Source organism: Oryza glaberrima, chromosome 1 (assembly GCF_000147395.1).
Source record: "Oryza glaberrima chromosome 1, OglaRS2, whole genome shotgun sequence".
NCBI lineage: Eukaryota > Viridiplantae > Streptophyta > Magnoliopsida > Poales > Poaceae > Oryza > Oryza glaberrima.
This window is the reverse complement of record NC_068326.1, coordinates 4,051,623-4,066,495: the sequence shown is the minus strand read 5'-3', so window position 1 is coordinate 4,066,495 and position 14,873 is coordinate 4,051,623. Positions and strand designations below refer to the sequence as shown.

General features: G+C 44.2%; 2 protein-coding genes across 2 annotated transcripts; one reads left to right on the top strand and one right to left on the bottom strand.

Annotated features, from left to right (window-relative positions):
- The first annotated feature begins 6,987 nt into the window (after nt 1-6,987).
- On the top strand, nt 6,988-7,922 carry LOC127759030 (probable WRKY transcription factor 50). Its single transcript, XM_052283954.1, has one exon. It carries the CDS (start codon nt 7,039-7,041, stop codon nt 7,696-7,698), a length of 660 nt encoding a protein of 219 aa, XP_052139914.1. The 5' UTR covers nt 6,988-7,038; the 3' UTR covers nt 7,699-7,922.
- A 3,824-nt stretch (nt 7,923-11,746) lies between these two features.
- Nucleotides 11,747-14,039, bottom strand: LOC127754912 (probable WRKY transcription factor 72). Its single transcript, XM_052280522.1, has 5 exons — nt 13,881-14,039; nt 13,691-13,765; nt 13,030-13,602; nt 12,811-12,924; nt 11,747-12,686 (listed from the first exon to the last, which is right to left on the bottom strand). The coding sequence occupies exons 1-5, from the start codon at nt 13,938-13,940 to the stop codon at nt 11,985-11,987; spliced, it is 1,524 nt and encodes a 507-aa protein (XP_052136482.1). The 5' UTR covers nt 13,941-14,039; the 3' UTR covers nt 11,747-11,984.
- Between the last annotated feature and the right edge of the window lie 834 nt (nt 14,040-14,873).

The following is a 14,873-nucleotide window of genomic DNA, read 5'->3' as shown; positions in this document are numbered from 1 at the left end:
CTTCTATTTTGGACGATATCTTCTTATCTAAATTTGATGACAGGTCAGGCGAACGGTGGCGTCAAGAATGTCTTGTCAAGACGGACACACGACGCGGCGGTATGCCCCACAAACCAACCGATCGAGCTAGCGTCGAATCGATCTGGCAGCTCATACTGCCGATTGCTACTCTCACTTGTTGTTTGTTGTGCTCTAGCTTCAACTACGTTCCCACCTAACGTTAGTATCCTGATGTGAGCGTTCTGCGTGCACTGCACGGACAGGGAGATGATCTTGTCGATTGTTACCGACAGTGCACGGGGCAAGAGATCATACGGCCACAGGTGTTAATCAGGGTTCAGCTATGCGTCGTTTGTTAATCAGACTCGCTCAAATCCTAATGTCTTTCTTTCTTGTGATACATCTGTAAGCGATATGTCTGGCTATACATTTTGTCTTCGGTCTTTCACAATTTCAGATGCTTCACACGCTGCTAACCGTGGGTGTATGGTTTTAACCCCGAAATCTCATATTTAATTTCCAACGCGCTCATATTTTTTTAAAAAAATATTTGGAGGAACATCCCTCTCCAAATATCTTTTTGCTTTGAATGAACGTGCTGCTAAGATGCCGCAGTTCTTGGAAGGAAACGATAAATTCATCCCTCTTTTCTTCTCGTGTTCTTTTCCCTTTTCAGATCAATCAACATATCGATTGCGCCGTTGGGAGAGCAGAGAACAGATATGACGGATGAGCAAAAGCTGCCGAGGCGAGCGAACCTCCCCTCAACTCACGTTCACGTCGTTGTCGCGCCACCCCTGACGCCGAGGGAGGTAACAGTCGCGCCGTTGTCCTGCGTCCCCGCCAGCTGCTGCGGCTGCGCCCAGCGTGATCGATCGATTGATCGACTGCCGGGTAGGTCATGGCAGCAGACGGCGACGTGCGCGTACGCTCACCCACGTACCACGCGCGCGGCGCGCCGCCCGCCGCCAGGTCGGTCGATTGATCGATCTAGTTCAGGGTGGTAGGGTGGATCTACGCTTGAAGGGCCGGTATCAGGCGACACCAACAACTTTCAAGCAAACCTATAAAAAAATTGTTTATTTATATGGTATAACACTATAATCTAAGCATAATTAGTATGCTATGATACCGATATACACGTTATGACACTAATGAATTTATTTTCTGATCCTCCACCGGGTTGGTTGACACGTCGTTCCGGTGGGCGGGCGGCTCGTACGTCGGCGCCTGTGCGCGCATGCGCGCGTGCGGTGCGGTGGCCGGGGACGTACAGGACGGGGGATGGATGCAGAATGCGATGGGCATCGAGTTTGGCGCGCGGGCTCGGTTCTAGCGGCGTCTGCATATGCATTTTGGCAGTTTGGCACGGCTCGACTGTGTCGTGTGGCTGGGTGTTGGTTGCGGCAGGCAGTGTGGTGGCCACTGGGCACTGGCCGGATCAGGATTTGATATTGGATTGGTCTGATTGGAGACACCTGGCCACCTGGGCGGCTCCAGTTTGTGTTTTTTCTATTTTTCTTACTGGTTACCAGGGGAAGATGATGGGGAAGTAAGTCAATATCAAAATATTCCCTTTGTTTTGTTGGAACTAGTATGTACTACCTCCATCCAAGAACCATCCTAGAAAGACATTTGTTTTGCGTTGTTTATGTTCAACATTTGACTATCTGTCTTACTTAAAAGAAATTGTTATGATTAGTATTTTTATTTATTACTAGATGATAAAATATGAATAATGCTTTATGTGAGACTATCTTTTTTTTTATTATTTTTTCATATATTTTTTTAAATAAGACGTACAGTTAAACGTTGGACACAGAAAATCATAACTGCACTTAAAATGAGACGGAGGTAGTATCCATGTTGCGTGCCAAGAGATCCATGCTTGATTCCCCGTACACATTCGATCGAATTCGAGTAGGTTCAGTACTTTCTATGTTGATATTGTCTACTACTACCTCCGTTTTCTTAATAGATAACGTCATTGATTTTTGTGACACATTTGATCATACGTCTTGTTAAAAAAAATACATAATTATAATTTATTTTGTTGTGGGTTGTTTTATCACTCAAAATACTTTAAGCATGATTTATACCTTACACATTTATATAAAACTTTTGAATAGGGCGAATGGTCAAACATGTGTTTAAAAGTTAATGGTTTCATCTATTATACAGAGCGAGCATATATTTACGGTACGTAGTTGGACTTAAGGGAGGAGCTCCTGTATAAACTGGAAATATCTTTCTATTAAATGAATTAAACCCATTCACATTACGTTGGAAGACCCTACTGATCTCTCGAGGACATACTTGAGAATATACTTCCGTTTGTTCAAACACTATTCAAATGATAATAAAATGATCTAAAAATTAGATAATTTTTATACTACATACATATATACCACTTCATAAAATCACACTAACTCCAAATCCAACTAACACATCAAGAGATATATTATTAAAAAAACAAATAAACTTGACACGAACTCCTTTTTTTCAATATGTAGATTAAATTTGAGCTTGACTTTCTAGCGAAAGTAATGATACATACCACTCTACTCTACAACGTTGATACTAATTCTATATATCAGTCGTCTAGTTACTAATTAATGTTCTTGCACGAGTCGTGAACCGGGTGTAATTTTGCTCATTAGTCATTACGATGCATGGTTTGTGTATGAAACATGCTTAATTGCAAATATTTTCTTCATTTTTATTTTGAGTTCCGGCCAATGTTTGTATATGTACTAGCGTGCATTATGAATCATTGACGTGCTTATTACCTTCGTTGCAGGTTGTAAGATGTTTTGATTTTAGTCAAAATTAAACTGCTTTAAGTTTGAGCAAGTTTATAGAAAAAAGTAGTAACATTTTCAACCCAAGACAAATTTATTATGAAAATATATTCAATTATTGATTTGATGAAACTAATTTAGTATTATAAATATTACTATATTTATCTATAAATTTAGTTAAACTTAAAACAGTTTAATTTTGATAAAAGTCAAAACAGAGGGAGTACTTGGTAAGAGTTATCGATCGTTCAATACACTCGCTGGATCATCCGGAATCCGCCAGCAGCAAAGAGATCGGTGCCTAACGATGTATAGTACTGTAGACCGATGTGTACTTAAAAATTAGTCCATCATTCTCAAGCAAACAAAATGCACGTTTTCTTGATGGAAGACGGCTTACAAGTGCACGCATGTAAAGGTGGCTACGGCACTGGCTTCTCCAACATTTAATATATGACTAGTTGGCCAAGAGCACAGGTCGAAAACATTGTATCTGAACTTGATCCCAGTTTTTGGATGACGATCGATGGCGAAATGCATATTATTATTATCTCATTCCTGTCATTGGTACGTACGTACTTAACCGGCCGGGAAGTGGAAAAAGAGGAGAGTTTCTTTTGCGTCCTCCTTATGATGATCCACTAGGCTAGCTAATTAATAAATTTAACGGTAATATACAATCTACCCAATCAATTGAGCACATGCATGCCAAAAAATTTTAAGCTCAACTCAAAATTGGCTGATATAATAATATACGATCAAAAGATAACGTATAAATATTAGAGGAGTCTGGTTCTCAGTAAAAAAAATATCAACGAATTTCAGTCACTTTTGAATGGCTCAGATCATTCGCCGATTCTTACAAACACAGTAACTTTATCCTTCCCCTCGTCCTCCCGCCAATGCATACAAGGCAAGTCGTTTATCTACATTAAAATAACAGAATTGCTAAACTTCTGTCGACAGAAAATACTTCTTAAATCTTGTAAATTTTGGATCACTGGATGTGCTTCACGATTCGTGCTCTTCTTCTCTAACTCCGGCGACCACATCTTCTTCTCTGGTGCCGGTGAACCCAAACTCCGACAGAGGGCCGATGAATTAGGGTCCCAGGGTGGGGTGGGGTTGGGAGGGGGGAGGGGAATGGGAAGAGGAGGGAGTTCGCCGGCTTTAGAGGGATGGCCGTTGTCGACGTTTGATGTCTCGACTACACTACGGTATTTGGACAGTATGGGGATCGTCGGTGCTAGGATATACGCGAGGCTGAGGTAAAAGAGATGGAGACGAGGATTTTTATACAGGTTCGGACCCCTGAATTGTCAAGTAATAACCCTACATCCTGTTGGCCGGAGCCGGAGTTGCTTTTATTCACCATAATAACACCAGTACAATATGTGGGTAGCCTATCGAACTGTTGTCGACATGGCGGTCTGAAGATCTGACTCGTAGTCGACAACAGGGTAGCCTTGCTCCTCGAATCCGTGTCCGGCGAGATCAGAGATAGCGCTTTCGTATCTCCTGACAATATCCGGAGACACCGTAGGGGAATAGCCATCCTATCCCTAAAGTCGATATCCGGCGGCGTGCGTATGTAGGCTTGTATGTTGTCCCGTAGATTGTGGTGGTTGTTGATCCTCTCATGGTGGGTGTGTGTGTTGTTCGTCTCGTGCCCCCTCTCCTCCTACGGGGCTTTGTATTTATACTCATAGGTGTCCCCTTGTACAAGTAGAACTAGGGAAACCAATATGGATACAATCCGAGTAGTCCTTGTCGTTTCCATGTAGAACTCTAGTTGTCTTTCCTTATCCGGAACTCCCTCGAGGTCAGTTTCCGTATAAGATATGGTATGTGGTGGATCCTGCCGAGATTTAGTCAACTACTAGTAGGTATGTGGTATCCATAACCCTGACAACCGTGGGAGGCAGCAGCTCGGCGGCGGGCGGCGAATCGGGCGGGCGGTGAGGCGGCAGTGGCGCCGCCGAAGCTGCAGGATCGGGAGCGGGCGACAGGGGCAAAGCGGAAAGAGTGGTAGGAGGAGGCGGCCGGTGGTGGTGCTCACCGCCGGCGACGGGGAAGACGACGACACGGGACAGCTCGCCGCCGCTGGCTTGAGGCAAAGGAGAGGAGAGGGATAGGAAGGGGGCCGCCCGGGGGAGGCTCGCCGGTGCCGTTGACACCTTTCGGCTAGCCAACGGTGGCAGCAGCGGTGGTGGCGGCAGCAGCACAGGAGGCGCACGATATCAAGGGAGGAGGAGCGCTCGATCGATTTTTGTGGCGGCAGGGAGGAGGGGAAGGATAAGTGGTTTGGGTTTTGTGCGGTTTGCACGAATCTCAAATCAATCCAATGATAAAAAAAATTACAAGATATTAGGAGGGATTTTCTGTTAAACGAGGAGTACACAATCCCTTAAAATAATTTCAATGATTTTCAGTCACTTCTGAATGGTTTAGATCATTCGAAGACTCATATAAACACAATAACTTTATTTTTCTTTACTCTTTTTCCCGCCAACGCATACGAGGCAAGTTCTCGCCTACATACACCAGTGCACCGTCTACCGGTGAGTTTCACCATCCTCCTTCTCTCTCCAAATCTAGCGCTAGGTTTAAGTTAATTGAAATTTCTAGAATTTCAGTCGCCTGACACACTAAGTATGGTTCACCTATATTACACTGAGTATGCTTCATGATTAGATATGTAAGTGGGTAGTTTCGCTATCTACGTAAAAACCCGTTTGCTAATATTAATTTTCTGGTCGTTCGTACGTGCTTCGCGAGTTCGCGTCCCCGTCAAACTTGGCCTACCCCACGCAAAGTAAAATCGAGAAGAAACCAGTGCGTGGCAACGATCGAGCGAGCGATCAGCATGCGCGCGCGGCGCGTGCGCTCGATCGCTCGCGTCGTAGGCCGGCCGGTAAATTTCTCGCACCCGTAGTCGCGGCCGAATTGCCCGCCCGGCCGCCGCTGCAGTGCCCCGCCTGATACGTACTTAGATTGGACGCGCGCGCCCCTTTTTACAGGTGTCGCTTGCATTTGGGCCAGGTGCATCGTACGCACGCACGTTACGTTAGTGCTATCCGTCGACACGACCGCTTGGACTCCCACGTTAACTTGGACTACCGTATATATATATATACACCTCTTCCGATGATCCGTTCCTATAAGGATCTGTTTGGACTTTGGAAAGTATTAGATTTTGAAAAGCGAATGGTGTGAATCCAGCTGATAAGAATCGGAATAATTAAGTTACCAATTTCTTGCTTCTACTTTATTTTCTGAATTATGCAGATATAGCTGGTTATAATATGGACAAAATGCTGAATTGTTTGGCAGAAATTTTAATTCTGAGAGAAAATTGAGCTGTCCGAAACCTCCCAAACAAACTCTGAGATTGTTTAGCAAAAATTAAGATTGAGGTAAAAGATTCTCCCTTGGTCACCTCCTTAATTAAATTTTAAATTGCTCGATTGGATTAGCTTGAAAATGTTTGGATTTAATTTCCGTGTGTAATAGTGAATACTACGGGAATCTTTATATTATGCATAAATGCTTATATTTAAGAACGGAGAAAATACTGAGGGATCGATCATCCAATCAATCAAGTCATGGTCATCATAATGCAATGTCTCAACATTGACCACAATTTCAGTATATATACTTCTCTCTTGGTTAAAATTACTTATCGTTCTGAACAAACCTATTGTCAAACCTGAAAAAACTTTAACTATAAAATATAAAATAGTTATATTAGAAATATAATGACCATATGTATAGATTGGTCCTAAAAGCTACTTCAACAAAATCATATAGTTATTGATATTTCTATTATACTATAATGAAAAACAGTTATCAAAGTTGCTTTTTAAGATTATGTCATTAATTGTTCGAAGCGATAATTATTATCAAACCGGTGGGGAGCAGTAGATTGTTAATTCATCCCTGACCAGGGGCTAAGTTTGTGCGGTCATAAATGCCAAAAGTGCAGGGGTTAGCTAGCAGGGGTGTCACTGTCACGGTAAGAAGTAATCACAATCGACATGTGACACAATTAATCCATCTATCTGAGAACCTTCTGATCATCAGGATCGTTCGTGTGAACCATCCACATAGCCAGCTAGTTTGGACCAATCGATTCGGCAGTATAAATTGCAGTGCTTGACACGAGAAATTCTGTCAAACACTCAATCAGCAGCAGCAGCAGCAGCAGCTAGCTTAGCTAACGCACAGTGACGCGAGCATGGCGGCTTCGCTGGGACTCTGCCACGAGACGTCGTACGCCTACTCGTACCCGGCGTCGAACACCTCCTCCTCCTTGTGCTTCCCTCCTCTCATGGCGGACCACATCGTCGACGGCGGCGGCGGCGGCGGCTGTTCCTTTGGTGAATTCCTGGAGCTCGGCCATTCCGTGTACTCGCTGCCGCTTCCGCCGCCGCCGTCGCAGCCGGTGGTGGTCGCCGGCGGGAACAATGATCAGTATGGCGTGTCGTCGTCGGCGGCGGCGGCGGCGACGACGAGCAGGATCGGGTTCAGGACGAGGTCGGAGGTGGAGGTGCTGGACGACGGGTTCAAGTGGCGAAAGTACGGGAAGAAGGCGGTGAAGAGCAGCCCGAACCCGCGGAACTACTACCGGTGCTCGGCGGCGGGGTGCGGCGTCAAGAAGCGGGTGGAGCGCGACGGCGACGACCCGCGCTACGTCGTCACCACCTACGACGGCGTCCACAACCACGCGACCCCCGGCTGCGTCGGCGGCGGCGGCCACCTCCCGTACCCTACTTCCGCTGCGCCGGCGTGGAGCGTTCCGGCGGCGGCGGCCTCGCCGCCTCCCGCGCACGCGCAGGCGTGGGGGGCGCCGCTGCACGCCGCCGCGGCGGCGCACTCGTCGGAATCGTCGTTCTGAACGCTGAATTTACTTCTGTTTTTGTTTTTCTTGGTTGCTTGTTAGTTGTACCGCCGTTCGTGATCGATCGATCGGTTCTTGTATGCACTTGACTTACTACTTAAAAAAAAAAGAGTTAAATCTTAACTATAAATCTAGACAATCATATGTTTAGAACTTCAGATTCGTCGTTAGAATTAATTTTTTTCTAAACGGAGGAGTACGCCGTATTGTTTTAGCTATAAAATCGTGATGATTTGTGCATAATTCCAATAGCCTCTTCCATCTCCACTAATTAATTAGCTTTATCGTATATTCTAATGTAAAATCAAGCTACTTAAGATATAAAAATTTACATTAAAAATTTTGGTATTACCTCTTGATATCACTGAAGTAAAGTAAAATTTTTCGCATTGAATTTTGGTGGACAAACGCTCATGCTATTCTCAAGTTGCAGAGAACTTTTTTTTTGACACAGTAAACCTCTGCTTTCATTAACCAGTATCTCCAGGCAAATCGCCGGAGACCAAAGGAGATACAAACGTCGGGGCTTGGCTCCAGAAACACTTGGAGCTAGTGGCCACGATACCCACACCAAAAGAGGCCAAACAATCAGCCACTTTGTTACAAGATCTAGGGAAAACTGAAATAGAAAAGACATCAAAGTTTGATCTTAAGAAAGCCCTTAATTTTCTGAAAATGACACCATCAGGGCGACGGTTCAGATCTTGGGAAATAAGTGCTTTGCCCAGCATCTGTGCATCCGTTTTAACCTCAATTTTTGTCATCCCCTGTTGAGACACTTTTTCTAGACTTTTCATCATTGCTAACGCCTCCACATGCAGGGCGTTGCCCATCCACGATAAGCTTCCAGCACCTCCCTCAAGGAAAGAACCCTTTGAATCCCTTGCCACAAAACCCCAGCCTCCAGTGCCAGTCTCAGCGAAGAAGGAAGCATCGATATTAATTTTATAAACATCTTCCCACGGCGGCTTCTATTTTTCCATCACTTTTCTTACATTTTATTCCCCATTCTTCCTTATCTTCTCTTACAAGTTGCAGATAACTGGTTGTATATCTGCAGAGTTAATCAGATGTGCCATTCCTCATAAGGGCCCAAGAACAGGGTAAGCCGGTAAGGCCTTGCTTGGATGAGGCTCATTGCAGGCCCATCTTTGTGTGTGGGACCCAACATTGAGGCCCATAAAAGGAGGCCCATCTAAACTTGCAAATCGTTCAGTCCAATGCAAGAGCACTTCGACTAGCTCAGTTTTTTTTCTCTCTTTTTGAATAATGGACCTTTTTAAGTCCAGTATCATCCGTGAAATATGGATGATTTTACCATCTTTAAGAATATAATGGAATTTGGTATCTCGAAATACTTTCTCTCAATAACCGTAAAATTTCTCATGAAATATTATTTCAAATTAAGAGGGTGTCGGACAGTCGGAAAGAATAAATCTATTTCAAGGATTAGAGTGAGATTTTACCAAACTAACAATGTTTTCAGTGTGTTCCATCTGGTCTTAGTATTCCCAATTCGTATAATCACTATCTTCTTTTTGTCCAAGTAATATACATATACTGCACCATGTTTTTTTCCTTTCTAAAATCCAAGTATTTATCTACCTACTTTTCTATTTTATACTTTCGCTGGTAATTCAAAAAGGGTAAAAAAGTATAAACGTTATAGCATATATATATATATAAGAAATTTATTTGTATCTTGTGATCACTGCAGTTGCAGAAATTAAAGATCGGCTTTGTGAAAGCAAGATTTCTGAAAATACCAAACTACTCCCTCTGTTTTTTAATAGATGACGCTGTTGACTTTTTCTCACGTGTTTTGACCATTCGTCTTATTCAAAAAATTTACGTAATTATAATTTATTTTTTATGGGTTATTTTATCACTCATAGTTTTTTAAGTGTGATTTATATCTTATACATTTGCATAAAATTTTTGAATAAGACGAATGGTCAAACATATGAGAAAAAGTCAACTGCGTCATCTATTAAAAAATAGAGGTAGTATATATTCTCGCAGCCTAGAATGATCATTATTTGAGGACATCATTTAATCAGATACTCACATATAACTTCATTAGGTCCAATATTAACAAGAGCACATGCACATCAACTTAAAATAAACCGCTAAATAATGTTTGTCGTGTGATTATACTTTAGTAATCTTCGGTTATATCACCAAGGAGACATATGTACTCAAAATCATCACGGAGATCACGAAGTGAGCATAATTCAATTGGTTTGGTTTCTTGTGGTGGAACCAACCTATCCGGATTCGAATTCTAGATTTAATACGGGTACATTTATAGCTATTTATTATTTAAGTAGAAAATCAACACGGGCCTAGTCCAGTTAAGCCTTCTGGGACCGTATTGGTTTGAAACGGACCTAGCTGTTTATTCTTTCAGTGGAAAACCAACACGGGTCAAGTCCAGTCCAGCCTTCTAGGACCGTATTGGTTTGAAATGGACCTAGCATGTTCATGGCACCTCTGGTTTAGATTTTGTTAGACTTCACGAAAACCTTTGAATATTGGTGAAGGAGAGGTGAAGAGAGAGGGGAGGGTGAAGAAAGAACATGGAACTGACGGGCAGGTTCTGTGTTTAGCGGCCTCATCATTTCGCTTATGCTTATGCTTATCAGGCAAAATTTGAATTTTCAACTTTAAATTTGGAGTTGATTTTGATGTCTTTTCATCGAAGTTTATTTTCGAGCGTTTGCTTTTAGATCGCTAAGAACACGTATATAAAAGTTTTACGTACAAATTATTGTTCTTTTGTAAATATGCCGTTTCGCTTATTCCTCCAATAAGCGAACCGATGAGGCCGTAGATTTGGTATTTTGGTTCATGTAAAATTAAAGTAAAAAAAATTCCAAACATGTTTGATGCGTACAAAATGACATGATTTTCTTAATACAACAAATTTACAATGGCATGGGCCAAATTTATCTAAGCCACTGTTGTTGCTGAAGGCAAACTAAATTTAGGTTTGGGGTTCTCCAATAGATTTCCCATCGTTAGTGGTGTTCCAAATTTTAATATTTAGATGTTGCCTATATTAACTACATTATTAGTTGAAATCAGAATATTATATATACTATGATATATATATAGGATACCGGTAATTGTTTTTTAAAGGTTCATCACTGCCCATCTCTGGTGAGCCTCTCTCCACCTTAATTAATGAACTTGAGCACACCAAACTCTAGTTTCCTTTATAACTAGCTATGTATTGCAAGAAAAAAAATATTTTATTTAGTTGATTTTTATCCAAGTGTGTTTAATCTTATTCTTAGTTCTCGATCATTTAGTCGGTGACTACAAAAGTCTAAAATAGTTGGTATATTGATTTACTCGATCGATTGGATTGACCACTTCAATAACAATCATTCCTATCGTGCTTAATTAAGCACCTATTCATAAATAATATTTAGATTGTATCTACCTTATTTTTGCAGTGTTTTCTTGTCTACATTAGAGATTATCAAACCACACGTTATGTTTGATATGACATTGCATCATAGACTTATTGCTGGTAGCTGTTTTGTCAACATTGCATTCGATCAAATCAAGAGTTTACGCTCCTAACCAAAATCAGGCCACTAGAGATCGTCAGTGGTTATCACCAAAATACACTATCAATTAATCTCTCATATATATGGGGAGAATTTTAACTTTGGTCAAGTTATTTTCATGGATTTTTGTTTCCTTCTTGCTTTCCTGCGCAGCATATACTCCCTCCATATTTTAATGTATGACGTCGTTGACTTTTTGACAAACGTTTGACCTTTCGTCTTATTTAAAAAAATTATGTAAGTATAATTTATTTTATGGTGACTTGATTTATCATCAAATGTTCTTTAAGCATGACATAAGTATTTTTATATTTGCATAAAAATTTTAAATAAGACGAATGGTCAAACGTTGGTTAAAAAATCAATGGCGTCATACGTTAAAATACGGAGGGAGTATATATTATCACTCCATGATCAGTACTGTTTGTACAAAAATTATGCTTACCTGACACTATCACGCATGCATGTCTAGCTCCTTGAAGCCTGGAAATCAAAAGCCTCATTTTGAATTAATTTGTTTCCCCCCACATAGTGCATATACAATTGAGTGATCTCACGCTTGTGCATGCTTATATATACTGTACTCTATGTACATCAATTTGCCAATTAGGAGACTAATACGTACGTATAGCAGAACAAATCAAGCAATTATTACCATCTAATTGATTATCTAAACAAAATTTAGATCAATTTTATGAACTTGCTTCACTTGTTCGGCGCCGCCGCGCCGCCGCCGCGCCCCATGTAGGACGTGATCGCCGCCGCCAAAACCGACTGGAAGCTCGGGTCCGACGTGATCGCCTTCGCGATCGTGTCCGTCACGGCCGCCGGCGCGACGCCGCCGCCGCCGATGGCTCTCTGCAGGTACGGCGACGTCGTCTGGCCGCCGAACAGCTGCTCCGGCGCCGGCCTCGCCGCCGCCGCCGCCATGCCCATCATGCCGAAATGATGGCCGAACGGCGACGGCGCGACGCCCTTGGCGTAGTATGGCTGCGCCGCCGCCGCGCCGCCGTACGCCAGGTACCCGCTGCTCCACGCCGCCGGCAGCGCCCTGCTGGACTCGTACGCCGCGGCGGCGGCGGCGTAGGGCGACGCCGACGACGGGTGCAGGAGCGAGTGCGGCGCGGTGAGGTCGAGCGTGACGGTGGGGCAGGACGTGGCGGTGGAGATGGTGGTCGGGCCGAGCAGCCCGACGCCGCCGCCGCCGCCGACGGCCGAGGCGAACGGCAGGTGGTGGTGAACGCCGCCGCCGCTGTGCATCGTGGAGGTGGTCGAGCCAGACGTCAGCATCGCCGCCGCAGCCGACGTTGTGGACGCCATCGCCGCCGCCGCCGGCGGCAGCGGGTGGCTGTGCGTGCCCTCGTACGTCGTGATCAGGATCGACATGTCGTCCGCGCATCTCTGCACCTGATCCATCGATTAACACAAAACCAACACAAATTTAAATTTTCGCTTCAATTTAAGTACGCATCATTCGAATCATATACGTATTTGTAAACGTAAATACGTATTTATACGCGTATATACGTACCTGCTTGCGTACAGGGCAGTTGGGTGCAACGGTGCAACGGTAATAGGCGCGCGGGCAAGGGTTCCCCTTTGAGATTTTCTGCCCGTATTTCCGCCACTGACACCCATCGTTCATCTAATCATAATTAACAACGTGATTAGCACGGGTAAATTACGTAATTATTATGGTTTAGAGATTGGGATTAAGAAGAGTAATCGTTCTTCTGTAATTAATTAGTACCGTGGGGGTGTCGCACTTGACTCTGACGGAAACCCTAGCCTTCTTGGCCTGCTGCTGCTGCAGCACCTCGTCGTCGGCGCCATCGCCGCCGCCGCTCGAGCTCCTGGACGCTTTGTTCGGCTGGGTAGGCTCGCCGGCGCCGGCGCCGGCGGCGTCCCCGCTGCTGTCGGAGCTGAGGTTCAGCACGGGCATCGGCGGCAACGCGCGGCGGCTCGCCTGCTTGTCGTCGTCGTCGTCGGAGGCAACGCCGCCGCGAGCGCAGCTCAGCCCGAGGGACAGCCGCCCGTCGTCGCCGCCGTCGCCGGACGACGGCGTCCTCTCGTGGCCCTTCCGGCGCGCCGCGGCGGCGTTGGGCCTCGTGCAGAGGCTCAGGGAGACGAGGTCGTCGGGCTCGTGGTCGTCGTCGTCTCCGGCGATCTCCGCCGCCGTTTGCTCCTTGACCTTGACGACGTCGAGGAAGTGCGTGTGCAGCGACTTGTAGTCGCTGACGATGCGTGTGAGCATCGTCTTGAGCCGCTCGTTCTCCTCCCTCACCTCGCCCATCTCCGCCTTCGCTGCCTCCATCTTCTCCTCCTGTCACAATAATTACCACATAATTAATCACCAATTTCTGAATTATCAGAACAAATTACGATCGATTGATCGATCGATGGATGGATACCTTCTTGATGATGGTTGAATCTCTCTGCGTCGATGGTGCAAAACTCTCAAAGACTATTGGAGGCGCGCCTCCAATCTGCACCCAAATACAATTAATCGAATTCAGTTTGATCTTGTTCAAGAACTCTGCAATTAGCATCATCACGTCTCAAAAAAAAGATCGTAATTAAATCCAATTTATGTTATCATACCGCGGCGACGTCGACTTTCTTCTCGTCCCTCACCGGCGGGCTCTCGACGACGACGTCCATTGCGGCGTTCGATCGATCGTCGTTACCGATCTCGAAATATTAAACCAGGCTTAGCTTAATCACGTAGGCTCTGAACAAGAAGGGTATCAAGCAAAGCGATGGCTGAACAAAGTTAATTGTCCTTGCAATGGTAGCTTGCCCTCCTTATAAAGAAGGAAGCTAAGGGGCTAAGGCTAGGTGGTCGTCGTCGGGGCCTGCAGTTTCTGACTGAAAACGGATTAAAATATTAGCTTTCCCCACCAAATCCCGGTTAAATCCCAGTGATTAAGTGGGTAATTAACCTTGAGCGAGAGAGAGCTCGAGGACCCAAAAAAATGTCAACTCGAGCATGGGCAAATCAAATGAGAACCAATTAGCTGGACGGACGCGTCGACCTCGATTCAGATATAATATACTCCCTTCGTACTCCCTACGTTTTTAAATATTTAACGCAGTTAACTTTTTTAATTATGTTTGACCGTTTATCTTACTTAAAAAAAATAAGTAATTATTATTCTTTCCTATTATTTAATTCATTGTTAAATATAGTTATATGTATACATATAGTTTTACATATTTCACAAAAGTTTTTAATAAGATAAATAGTCAAACATGTGTTAAGAAGTCAACGGTATCAAGTATTTAAAAATGGAGAGAGTATTCTTCATTATCCTCTTCGCCGTCGCCGTCGTCGTAGCCGTTCTACATTGATAAATTGCGGCTGCAGCCGCGTTCTCTGTCCGGTTTGGTCCACGCGTATGTGCAAACTGGACTGAATAATCTCTCATCTCATCTCCGGCGACTTGGCCGGCGGTGGCCACCGCAAACAGAGACAACGATTGATCTTAGCTTGATCGATCGGAATTAAGGTCGTTAATCGATCGATGTGGCCGGAGGATTTGACTCCGATCTCGATGTGACCTAGCAAAATATACTCTATCTTGAATATTTCTT

Coding starts and splice junctions, on each gene's coding strand:
- LOC127754912 (XM_052280522.1), bottom strand. CDS start 13,940: ATGGACGTCGTCGTCGAGAGCCCGCCGGTGAGGGACGAGAAGAAAGTC. Junction 13,603..13,690: donor ATTCAACCATCATCAAGAAG/GTATCCATCCAT, acceptor TTATTGTGACAG/GAGGAGAAGATGGAGGCAGC. Junction 12,925..13,029: donor TCAAGTGCGACACCCCCACG/GTACTAATTAAT, acceptor AATTATGATTAG/ATGAACGATGGGTGTCAGTG.
- LOC127759030 (XM_052283954.1), top strand. CDS start 7,039: ATGGCGGCTTCGCTGGGACTCTGCCACGAGACGTCGTACGCCTACTCG.